The sequence below is a fragment of the Trachypithecus francoisi genome, unplaced genomic scaffold (assembly GCF_009764315.1).
Source record: "Trachypithecus francoisi isolate TF-2019V2 unplaced genomic scaffold, Tfra_2.0 Lachesis_group11, whole genome shotgun sequence".
NCBI classification, from domain to species: Eukaryota; Metazoa; Chordata; class Mammalia; order Primates; family Cercopithecidae; genus Trachypithecus; species Trachypithecus francoisi.
The window spans coordinates 48,491,603-48,505,202 of record NW_022681456.1 but is presented as its reverse complement, the minus strand read 5'-3'; the positions used below and the strand labels follow the sequence as shown (position 1 = coordinate 48,505,202).

At 33.3% G+C, this 13,600-nt stretch overlaps 1 protein-coding gene across 2 annotated transcripts in view; it reads left to right on the top strand.

Moving 5' to 3' along the window:
- LRRIQ1 (leucine rich repeats and IQ motif containing 1) overlaps positions 1-13,600 on the top strand; it is a 211,284-nt gene that overhangs the window by 4,745 nt on the left and 192,939 nt on the right. For both annotated transcript variants that reach the window (XM_033221137.1, XM_033221138.1), the window contains exons 4-7: positions 4,141-4,232; positions 6,405-6,522; positions 7,079-7,302; positions 11,987-12,061. In XM_033221137.1, coding sequence (XP_033077028.1) covers positions 4,141-4,232; positions 6,405-6,522; positions 7,079-7,302; positions 11,987-12,061 — 509 coding nt within the window. The remainder of the gene's footprint in view (positions 1-4,140; positions 4,233-6,404; positions 6,523-7,078; positions 7,303-11,986; positions 12,062-13,600) is intronic.

Here is a 13,600-nt window from a genome sequence, read left to right as displayed (position 1 = left end):
GCAGTGTCAGTATATATACATCTTTCTTTGGGAAAAATATAATCATTTGTTTGAAAAGCCCAACAGTATGTTGCTTGAACTGTGCCAATTTGCTTCTTGGAATTGTTGTAAGACTAACGGAAAAATCGAAGATTTAATTAGAATTAATCTTGGCTTGTTTTATAATGAGAAATGGCACCATTCTAAATGTTCAACAAGACCATTTTTGTTGAATAATATACCTATTTTTAAAAATGACTTAGACAAATATTTAATGGAAAAAATATTCATGATATGTTAAAAGCTATTTTAAAGTTAAATGGCATTTATGTAGGTATTAGTATAAATTACAATGTAGATATTCATATTCATTCAACAAATATTGCTTTGTGATAGAATGTGTTCTAGTCACTAAGAATACTGCAGTGAACAAAACAGGCAAAGATTCTGCTCCTCGGTTTTAATGTTGCAGTGTAGGCAGACAGATAATAAACAAATATGCAATATTTCAATAGTGATAACTGCTATGAAGGAAAAAAATGTAAGAAGATAGAGACTGCCGGGCGCGGTGGCTCAAGCCTGTAATCCCAGCACTTTGGGAGGCCGAGACGGGCGGATCACGAAGTCAGGAGATCAAGACCATCCTGGCTAACACAGTGAAACCCCGTCTCTACTAAAAAATACAAAAAACTAGCCGGGTGAGGTGGCGGGCGCCTGTAGTCCCAGCTACTCCGGAGGCTGAGGCAGGAGAATGGCGTGAACCCGGGAGGCAGAGCTTGCAGTGAGCTGAGATCCGGCCACTGCACTCCAGCCCGGGCGACAGAGCGAGACTCCGTCTCAAAAAAAAAAAAAAAAAAAAAAAAAAAAGATAGAGACTGGAGTTTGCTGTTTTAAAATAGTCAGGGAAGGTCTCTATGACAAGGTCTCTATTTGAGCAATGAGTTAATGAATGTAAAGCTGAGCCACATGGTTATCTAAGAAGTCTGTATTCTGGAAAGAGGGAAGTATAAAGGCCTACTGAGTGGACTTAATGTTTGAAAAACAGCAAGTAAACGTTTCTGGTTGTATCTGAGAAAACAAGGGATTAGATGATATAGGGCTCTTCTAAACCATTTTGTGGACTTTGGATTCTATTCTCAACATATAAAAAATTTCGAGTAAGCAATGACAATATCTGAATTTTATTTGGAATCAATCATTCTGTTGACTGTGTAGAGAATATGCCTTGAGGTAGTCAAGCTACTACAAGACTATTGCAATAATATGTTAAGAGATGAGAGTGGTTTCAGTAGACATGAAAAAATATGGTCATATTCTGGAAATTGTTTTAAGGTGGAAAGAAAAGTATATATTGGTGGACTGGTACAAAATGAAGAGAGGAAGGTGGCTCCAAGATTTTTGTCCCGAACACCAGCATGAATTCCTATGTAAAGATTTACTGTATATTTTGACAGTGATTATCTATGGTTGAATTATTACGAATGTTAATGACATGTTTTGTTTATTTTTACTAAGGTTTAAACAATGAACATATAAATACATTGACTGTTATACAGCCTATTTATAGTCTAATTATGAAAAAGATAAAAGAAAACACAATTGTAGAAATTAGTTACATGAATTGTGATACAACTACAGTTACAGCAGTGGTTTAGAAAATTATTAGATCTTGTATATGACTCTAATGTAATCTAATCTAATCTGATCTCTAACAAGATCAAACAGAACAGAGCCTTATAAAAGATATTTGACAATCTCAATGAATAAAATAATTTTCCCAGAAAATTTAAATTAATTTAATTATTTAAAATGGTTAATTATTTAAATTATTTAAATTATTAAATTATATTAGTAGAATTAATTATTTTAAAAGTATAAATTATTAATTTTAATTAAATATTAAATTAAAATAATAATATTAAATTTATTATTATAAGTTTATTCATTAAATTATTACTAATATGTATTATTTATTAAATTTGGATTTATTGAAATTTAATTTAAATTATCCTGTATAATAATTTAATAATTTACATTATATATTCATTCTTACATAAATTATTTAATTTAAATTATTTGTTACATTATTTATTGCACAGGATGATAGTTTAAATTAAAATTAATTAATGATTTTTCAAGAAAAGTTATCAAAATTATTTGAAAAAGTGAAAAACAATTAAATCAATAATATGGCAAAGAGGTGAAAAGGGATTTCTCAAATGTTGCTAAACTAGGAAAGATGTTAAACTAAATTCTTACAACCCATTAAGGAGCAAAAATACTTTATTTCTAAAAGCTATTATTTCAGATCAAAGTTGTATAAGCATAGCACAAATAAAAGAAACTAGGAAGCTAGTTTCATTTATGAATATAGATGTATTGATTGGGGTTCTCAGTTGTAGAAAACAGACCCTGTAGCTACTTTAGGCAGTAAGTTTTCTTTGTTTATTTTTATAAGGAGAGATGTTCTGAATATTTATTGCTGTGTTATGAATATAGATGTATTGATCGGAGTTCTCAGTTGTAGAGAACAGACACTAGCTACTTTATGGGCAGTAGAATTTTTTGTTTATTTTTATAAAGAGAGATGTTCTGAATATTTATTGTCGTGAAACAAAGTTAGAAAGTTAAAATAATTTATTATTAGACCTCTTGGTTCTGTTGGTTGACTAGGCTCACCTGGACAGTTCTTGCTTGGGTTTTTCATGCACTTAAAGTCAGATGTTGATTAAGTCTGTAGTCATGTGAAGGCTTGACTGGATTAGAATTCCAAAATAGCTCATTAAAATGTCTGACCATTGATACCACCTGTTGACTGGAGAGTTCAGATGTGGCTTTCAACTGGAGGCACCTACATGTAGCCTCTCTCTGTGGCTTTCACTCCTCAGATCATGTAGATTCTGAGAGGTGTTCTACAGCAAAATACAAGAGACCAAGGTGGAACCTCGTAGGGCTTCTCATGATCTCTTCTCAGACATCATGCGTCATTTCTGCCACATCCTGATGGTCACACAGGGTCAGCCTGTGTCCTTTGTGAGAGGGAACTAAACAGGGTATGTATACCAGTAGGTATGATTCTTTGGGAGAAACATCTTTGGGGACTATCTACTACAATAAGTAACCGAATTATTAATAAGACTGAAAAAGCAGTCTCTGGTCTAAACATCCAAGGTGTAGAACAAACCCCACACATATATAATAAAACTGGGCTTCATCAGAAGCTGCTGTCATACTTAAGAAGTTCAGAAACATTAATCCTCTACTATACACTCTTGTCTCCCAACTCTGAGCTCCCTCTACCACATTCTGGCTCATAGAAATAAAAATATCATCACCTGCCTCCCTTTAGACATAATATTTTATGAAAAAAAGAGTTATGTAAATATATTTATGAACATAAACTAAATCCCTCTCAGAAATCTAGCTGCAAAGGTATCTGGATGATGTCATTTTTTTTTTTCTTTTTGACCTCTCACAGAGGAAAGCTTGCCAGAAAGGTAGTGAATAGGTGTTAAAAGAAAATGTATCATATTTGCCAAACTAGGTGTGAATAATCAAGTTAGCCAACAGAATGGTCCTCTGTAAAGTTAGTTTACTATTACGAAACATTACCATGTTATAACATATTAATTGAAAGAAAGAAAATAAACATAACTACATCTGCACACATAATTAAAAATTACAAAATTCAACAACTCATAAAATAAGAAATATAATTCCTCTTCATTTACACGGTAATAATTGTAATTTTTAAATTAATATTTTTATTAAAATGTGTTCAATATCTTGTGCAAGGTCATGTCTGGTTTGTGGCAGATAAAGTTGAATTTTTGTTGATTTCTAATCAAGGTGCCATTGCAATATCAAGCAAGGCATGTTTCTTTATGCCTGGGAAATGAACTTCAGGCACGAGAATATGGAAAATGATAGAGTCAAAGCACTTTAGAAATTTATTACTTTTATTTTTAGAATAAAGGGAGCAGATTTCCTCCATTGTTTATTCTTAATTATTTTTCTGTTATTTTGAGTTACTCTTACTGATCAACAATATGCCCTGATAGAATTTGAGATTGAAAATTAAGAAAGGGTTTGAAATTTTGAGATGTTGTATTGTATTCTAATATTAGAAGTTATATATATATATATATATTCTTTTTCTAGGCCATAGTTATGGAACAGTTTCTAATAATCATATACATTTAAGGACAGGACTATCAACTGAATATGAACAAAGCTCAGAGCAATTAATTAAGGTATATATTCAATATTTGACAAAATATTCACTATTACAATTAGAAACTTTCTCTCTTACACAAGATTGATAATTCACTGATTTAAATATTAAAAATTTAATTATTTTTAAGCAAATCATTTGTGATTTTATGGTTTCCTCTGGCATATGATAAAAAACAGTCAATTTTCAATCTTTAAGAATATTAAAAGTGGTGGCTTGAGCCATTTATACCTGGCAATTTAATGTGCATGTTGATAAAATAGAACTGTATTACACAAATTTTGTTGTCTAAAAATTCTGAGGAAAATAATGAATATATTCTAATTTGCTCTTCTTAGGAATGTACTAGGCCGGGCGCGGTGGCTCAAGCCTGTAATCCCAGCACTTTGGGAGGCCGAGACGGGCGGATCACGAGGTCGGGAGATCGAGACCATCCTGGCTAATACGGTGAAACCCCGTCTCTACTAAAAATACAAAAACTAGCCGGGCGAGGTGGCGGGCGCCTGTAGTCCCAGCTACTCGGGAGGCTGAGGCAGGAGAATGGCGGAAACCCGGGAGGCGGAGCTTGCAGTGAGCTGAGATCTGGCCACTGCACTCCAGTCCGGGCGACAGAGCGAGACTCCGCCTCAAAAAAAAAAAAAAAAAAAAAAAAGGAATGTACTATGTTCCAGCAGAGACTTTACAGAAAATTTAAATTTATAATACTTTATAGCAGTTTTTAGAAACAAATAAAAGAAAAACTTACTTAAAAAATAAGAAGAGCCGTAGCAGTTTATTAAGCTAAAATCCCACAAATGTATTTAAGAGAAAGTCTCTCCTAAAGATTCACTTCTTTTTTTTTTTTTTTTTTTTTTTGAGACGGAGTCTCGCTCTGTCGCCCAGGCTGGAGTGCAGTGGCCGGATCTCGGCTCACTGCAAGCTCGGCCTCCTGGGTTCACGCCATTCTCCTGCCTCAGCCTCCCGAGCAGCTGGGACTACAGGCACCCGCCACCTCGCCCAGCTAGTTTTTTGTATTTTTTAGTAAAGACGGGGTTTCACCGTGTTAGCCAGGATGGTCTCGATCTCCTGACCTCATGATCCGCCCGTCTCGGCCTCCCAAAGTGCTGGGATTACAGGCTTGAGCCACCGCGCCCGGCCAAAATTCACTTCTTAGATTGATTTTTACCTCTTATTTTATCCAACTTTCTCTCCTTTTACCTATTTCTCCTCCCTAATATGTTTAACATAATTTGAAAGTTGCTTATACATCTCTTATTCTTTTTGAATGTTTTACTCTATTGAATTTTTTTGTAATACTTAAATTTGAAATATTAATTTTAAATTATTATACTGTTACTTCCTTGGAATACATAGCCTGTATCTTTCCAACTAAAGTATGGTGAAAATATAATTATGGAAAATAATTGATATAAATGATGCATATATAATTTAGGTTAGAGAATAGTTCTCTTTTTCATCATATAGAATATATAAAAAGTTTGTCTATGTGAACAGTCACTACAGTGAGAAAAACAAATACACACACACACACACACACACACACATATATATATATATATTTTTTTTTTTTTTGAGACGGAGTCTCACTCTGTCGCCCAGGCTGGAATGCAGTGGCCAGATATCAGCTCACTGCAAGCTGCGCCTCCTGGGTTTACGCCATTCTCCTGCCTCAGCCTCTCGAGTTGCTGGGACTACAGGCGCCCGTCACCGCGTCCGGCTAGTTTTTTGTGTTTTTTTAGTAGAGACGGGGTTTCACCGTGTTAGCCAGGATGGTCTCCATCTCCTGACCTCGTGATCCGCCTGTCTTGGCCTCCCAAAGTACTGGGATTACAGGCTTGAGCCACCGCGCCCGGCCTAAAACAGAAATACATTAAAAGGAAAACATCAGTAGAAACATTTTGAAGTGATTGCCAAGCAGTTTAATTGAATATTGTGGAATAATATTAAATAATATTAAAGACTTATTAGAGTTCTGAAAAACAAGGAGGGTTACTTATGCTTGCATGGAAAAACTTTTTTATTCATTGTAAAGAGAATAATTATCAATGTACTGCAGATTTGTATTTGAGAGAAATCTGAAGCACATTAAAATTCTTGGTATATACATGTAAATATTTAATGTATTACTAAAATGACAGCTTTACACTCTATCTTGATTTTTTTAATCATTAGTACTCATTTAACCTCTTAGATATTATCTGAAATAGAAAAAGAAGAATTTATGAGAAGTAAAACCAATTGTGCCAGTCCTGATTTTGTTCCTGAGCCTATTCCTCATGACTTGCCTATGGATGAACATGTTTTACCAGGTGGACTAAATCGCTCAATGAGATGTTTGTTAATTTTTATATGATTGATTACAGTTACCTCAAAAAATTTGGACAGTTTTTTTGTTCTTTTAATATTTAGAAAAACAATTACAATATTTGACTATTATTGTGCCTTTGCTATACTTATTAAATTACATATCATCATAGGCTTTTATGCCTTCTAAATTTACTTGATTTAAATATTTTTTCTACATGTTCAGCTGATTGCAATAGATTTCACTATCCCTGACTTTATTTAGTATCTCTTAACTATCTCTTAACTATTTCTTAATGACACACACACACACACACACACTCGTGGATTTTATTTTTATATTAAGTTTTGTGAAATATTTTAAGTCAACTTATGTGACTTTATTCGCTTCAGTGAAATTTCTATGTCTATTCAACAATGCAACAATTTCTATTGCTGCATATTCTCACTTTGGGAATATGTTGGCATTTTTTTTAATTTTAAAATTACTTTTACACTTTGAATTAGTTTTGACAGTTTTCGTCTTACAAATAGTGACATTATTTTTCTTCATAAATCCAGATGATGCTGATATAAATTTTGGATACTGTGAAGTGGAAGAAAAATGTAGACAGTCTTTTGAGGCTTGGCAAGAGAAACAGAAGGAATTAGAAGATAAAGAGAAAGAAACTCTCAAAGCTCAGAGGGATAGAGAAGAAAAACAATTTCAAGAAGAAGAAGAAAAGCGACATAGCTGGATGAAACAATTTAAAGTTGAAAAGAAGAAATTAGAGAATATTCAGAAGGTATTTTGCTTTTGTTTTTCATATATTTTTAAAATCAGTAGCTACCTCTGAAGAATATTGATATTTGGATTGTGGTGCAGATTGAGCTTAATAGTATGGCTTTTAATATTTCTCTGATAGAGGAAGAAATTGACTGTGAATTAACAGTATTTAATATGAGCTCCTTGATTAGTTTTTATTGAAATTCATTGGAAGTTCAGACACACTTTTGATCTTGGGGGCCGATGGAGTCTGTGAAGTTTCAAAGGGTCATCCTGGATAGTCTGAAATTTACAATACAAATTGTTGTTTTTCTTTATATGCTTCTAAACATTGGAAAAAGCAATGAAAAATTCTTGAGTATGCATTAACCTTACTATGTGGTCTGGCATATGACACGTAAAACATATTTAAAAGTAGTTCAACCATTTAGGGACAGTCTGTGCCCCACCTTCGTAATTAAGCTACTTCCTTGAACTGGAAACTTTTTGGTGTGAAGTTTTGTACTGTTTTTATTTCTGTCATTTGTGTTGTTGGTGCCGTTTTCCTCCTAGGAGAGCCACACAATGAGGTCATAGTAGTGGTATATCAATATTGTGAAACTGGTGGAATTTAGGACCCTACTTGCAGGTCATCAGAACCTTGGAATATTTGGATAACAGGCATGACTGACTTCTCTCTCTTTCATGATTAAAGTTGATTTATACATTATCCAGAGCTCGCTGGGTTTGAGTGTTGCATATAAAGAACATTAGCTTGTTCAGCATTTTTTTAGTCCTCCATGTTGAGTACATTTCATTTCTTACTGTGTAGAAAATAAACACACTAAAGGCTGGGCACGGTGGCTCACGCCTGTAATAACAGCACTTTGGGAGGCCGAGATGGGTGGATTACGAGGTCAGGAGATTGAGACCATCCTGGCTAATATGGTGAAACCCTGTCTCTACTAAAAATACAAAAAATTAGCCGGGCATGGTGGTGGGAGCCTGTAGTCCCAGCTACTTGGGAGGCTGAGGCAAGAGAATGGCGTGAACCCAGGAGATGGGTCTTGCAGTGAGCCAAGATCCTGTCACTGCACTCCAGCCTGGGCGACAGAGTGAGACTCCGTATCAAAAAAGAAAAGAAAAGAAAAGAAACACATTAAAATAAATTGTAATATTGTAGAACCAGTTATGCCATGGCTTTTTCTAACAGTAAGATAGGAATCTTTAATTTTCCTTTAGTTATGTTTTCTTTCCCATAGACCAGAGTGACATAGTCATTTCTGAGATCAAAAGCTTTTTTTAAAAAAATCCAAAATAGGATTGAGTATAATGTAGATTATTGGAGTAGTATTTGTTGGTTTGTACTAAAATGCATAATTGTTATTTTTAGTGGTATTTTCAGATTTTAAAAAAATCTGATTTCAATCCTCTTAAGCAAAGTTTTCATTTTTATTTGTTTTATAGCCAAAATTTGCTGACTGCCTTAAGGGCAAAGCATTCAGCTGTGGGCTTAAATGATGCAAAAGAGATCTAACACCAAATCCCACCCTCAAAGAATTATAACTTATTTTTTGAAATTAATTTGCAATTTATCATATAATTATGATTTAAGAAAATGCAATAATATTAGGTGTAATGAATTCCTAAATATGTCCTTCATTATGCCTTGGAATTTAAACGTTTACAATGGGACTAGCCCACAAGTTTATGACTGACTCTAAATATATAATTTACTCTCTTTCAGTAGTTCTTTCCTGGGTTGTTAGCTGCCTCTCCATTCCCCAAAATAGCAATCATAAATCTCTTAAGAATTACACTCAATTCCTCCCCCCTCATTATTAGCAAATAATCATATAACTTTTTTTTTGCATCAAAAACAAACTTTCTCTTTTAATTCCACAGCTATTTAGTATCAATATCTGTATTCATCCTTTTTAAAATTATTACTGGCTTTCCCTCCTATCCCAGTAAGAAAGATTTCTTCCTTCTGCCAAAGGTTAGCTTTTACTCCTCTAGTTTATATTTTATCATTTTTCAACCTACACCTGCTTTTTCCATATGCTGAAACACTCCTATCATCTTCCTCCTTTTTTATTGTTTATAAGCATGTTCAGTTTCCTCCCATCCTAAAAACAAAACAAAAGAAAAATCACGAGATCATTCGTATATTTTTCTTTAGCTGTTCTTTGAATGACTTTTTAAAGGCTGTGTGTAATAGGCTTCTTAAAAAGTGGTTGTTTATACTGTATCATTTTTTCATTCTCATCCAATTCTAATCCTGCTAGGTTTTTTGCAGCATTACCACACTGAATGAAACTGTTCTTGAGGAAGATAACCAATGACTTCTATATATTATACTCATACGTTTCTTTCAGCTATTTTGGCCCCTGTAGTATTTTATGCCAGCAAAAATTTGATGGTTGACCATTTTACTTTCCCTTGACTTCTGTAAGATCACATTGTCTTGATTCTCTCACATCTTTGGCAATTACTAGTTGATATCCATTTTAGACTTCATTTTCTCTCTCTGTCCTTGTGTTTTCCATTATGCTGTTCCTGCATTGCTATAAAGAAAATGCCTGAGACTGGGTAATTCTTAAAAGTGGTACACACTTTTAAATGACCAGCTCTAACGTGGACTCAGAGCAAACTCTCACTTATCACCAAGGGGATGGTCAAAGACCTTCATAAGGGACCTGCTCCCATGATACAAACATCTCCCAGCAGGCCCCACCTCCAACACTGGGGAGTAGGGTTCAACCTGAGATTTGGGTAGGAAGTAACAGCATGGATTCTATTTTTGTCCCTTTCTTTTCTTACTTCATATACCTCCTCTCTTGATAATTTCATCTTAATGAATTCCCTAATGTGTCCTTTGTTATGCCTTGGAGCTTAAAACAAATGACAATTGATAACCAAATCTACAATTGTATCAAAACAAGGTAGCCTACATAACTCTCCTACAAAAACTGCATACTCAGAGAACTTTATGTATCTAAAACTGAATGCATTGTCTTGCTTTCTGAGTAGCTCTTCCCTGGGAATCTTAATTTTGATAAGCCACATTATCATCATTAGTCCAAGATAGAAAAATGAGGGTAATGTTTTATTCTTCCTTCTTTTTTATTACTATCTTCCTTCCAATTATTGTATTAGCCATCTTCTCATCCATGTACTTTACAGCTCCTTTGTAGTTCAAGCTGCCTGAGGGTCTAACTTGGGATATTTTCTATATTCCCTAATTGGTCTCCTTATCTTTGGTCTTACATTTGTCACACTTATCCATAGCACTGTCAGACAACTATTTATTTAAAAATATGTTACTTCCATGCTTAAACCTCATCAAAAATTCCCATAGCTCATATAAGATAACGATCAAATAACTTTTCCTACTTTGTAAAATATCCAATGAATTGGTAATTTGTGGCAATTTCATGTTTACGTTGTCTTTGCATCTGTTCTCACTCTTGCTACCTATCTACAGAAGGCCCTACTGATTCTCACGTGGTCATTTCCTATACTTTCTGATACAGTTTGGATGTTTATCCCCTTGAAATCTCATGGAATCATCAGTGTTGGAGGTGGGACCTAGTGGGAAGTATTTGGGTCATGGAGGTGGATCCCTCATGAATAGCTTGGTGCTATCCCCATAGTAATGGCTGAGTTTTTGCTCCATTAGTTGCCGCAAGATCTGATTGTGAAAAAGAGCCTGGCACTTTCTCCTCCCTCTCTCTCTTGCTCCCTCTCTTGCCATGCGACACACTGGCTCCATTTCTCTTCCACCATGAGTAAAAGCATCCTCAGGCCTCGCCAGAACCAGATGCTGGCACCGTTCTTCTTATACAGCCAGCAAAATCATGAATTAAATAAACCTCTTTTCTTTATGAGTTATCTAGCCTCAGGTGTTCCTTTACAGCAACACACTGATTTAATTTGCTCACCGATCTCATTGTCTCCTTTGTTCTCTTTTAATTTTATCTAATGTAAACTGATGATTTTCATAAAAACAGAGATGTAATTATTTTCCTAGCTCAAAATGCTTAATAAGTGCCAAAAATTGTTTCTCTTCTTGAAAACCTAGTGATTTCAAATACAGTCTTTTGCATGAAAACTTTCGTGATCTAATTATCATGCCCATTATGATTTTTAATATTTTTTCCCTTGTAATAAACTTATTCTTCTAAATTTTGGATAATGTGTAAATTTACGATAGTGTCTTCACGTTATCAGAAGAGTTTTTGAAGAAGGGGGTTGTATTTTACCGATCTTTGTTTATTCTGAGGAGTCTTATTGAATGTATTGATAAAGAGTTATTGAAAGAAAACCATCACTTATTGAACTGATTTATGTAAATTAAATGGTATGACATGATGAGAAAACAATTATAATACAAATCCCATTTTTCAAACATTATTGTGATTTTTACAATGCCCAACAGTGTTTCGAGCCAATACATTATATTCTGTGAATAAACATACTCAAATAAACACAACAACTTTCCCAGGTTGCAAACTTCTTTCTGTTCTCAGAATGGAAACCCTAGGTATTATTTATGTGACACTTCAGTTTGAGATTAAAGTTGTTATCCCAGTACTAAAAATTGAAAGCCATTGGTTGGGTTGTCATCTTTATTGTTTACAAATATAGGTTATGAGAATCATATATAATTAACATATTTTTGATATTTGAGTATATCATATTTATTATTTTCTTATGTTCAGCAAGAACAGGACAAGATGAATGATGAACTCTATGAAGAAGAGAAAATTTGGAAAGAGAAATTTAAACAGCATGAGGTATCTATTTGTTGTTTTTAATTAGCATATTAAGCTTTCTTTATTTGAAATGCATTACTATACTTGAAATGGTTATTTTTAGATAATACTGCCTAAGTAGTACAAGATTTTAGTTTATTACAGCATTAAAAATGTATTAATCCTCAGAAACACTGCTTGAAATAGAATGTCTTGAAAATGAGTTAGCTGGTTTAGTGAGTGTTGTCCATATAAAATTGTAATTCTAACATTTCTTTTAAGGTTTGATGAAATGTACCATTTTGAATATTTATTTATGTTCAAAGATTGTTATGAAAGCTTACTCTTTTTCCTAAACATAATTAATTTTGTTTTGAATGTAAGGTTATTCTGATTATACATTTATTGATGAAGTTTTAGTTTTTATTTACCCCATAGTTTTTATATACAATTATTTTAAGCAATTACAAATTTGAAGTAGATATCTCCCATAATCCTGTTATGTAGCTAAACATTATCCTTTTTTGTATTCCTTTCAAATCTTTTTTAAATTTATATAAATCTGCTCCTGCAAAAGTAGGTGCCTACTACACATTGTCAAATTAAAAAGCTGGTTAAGCATGTAAAGAGACAGAGTCATATGAAAAGTGACAAAAAAAGACAATAATAGCTCACCTGTAGATAATCTAAATGTTAAGTATAGTAGAGCTGTTAAAATACCTATAATTATCATCCAGTAGCAAAATACTTAGACAGGTGATGTGAAAAGAAAAATAGCATCTGTAATGAAGTACCAACTATACATTCTAGAGTTAAAAAATTCAGTATATAAAATTAAATTTCAGTGGGTGAATTTGATTGGACATAGCAGATGAGACCATTCGTGAAATGATATAGTTCAATAGAAAATATCCAAATTAAAGCACAGAGAAGAAAAAAAATGAGAAAAGAGGAAAAGAGCACAAGGAATATGTGATACATGGTGAAAATATATGAAATTTGTATTATATCTCAAAAGGAGAGGAGAGAGAGAATGGGGCAGAAGCAATGAAGTAAAGAGATAATGGTTAAAAAGGTTTCAAATTGTTTTTAAAAAATCAACCAACATATTCAAAGATGAAAAATAATTTCCAAGTAGGATAAATACAAAGAAAATGCCACCTTGGAATAAATAGTACAATTACTGAAATTCAAAACAAAGGAAAAATAAAGTCTTAGAAGCATCTAGAGGATAAAAGACTTATTATCTAAAAAAGAGTAACAGTAAAACAAATAGCCATCTTCAAGCAAAATGATGGAAGAAAGAAGACGATTCAAAAAACGTTAAGTATTCAATGATAATGGTTTCTTTATTAGTGTTCTTTGAATCCTGACTCTTCTTCCAATTCCTGGACTCAATTTTTAATTTCCTGGAGTATACACTTAAATACTTGTCAAAAAATGTTTTTGGATGCTAGATTTTCTCAATCTTTGTTTGCATATTTGAAAATATTTTTAGTTTGCTTTCAAAAATGATCAATTTCTTTGGGTGTAGAATACAGGTTTATACCACTTTTAACAATGTAAGGATATGACTTCATT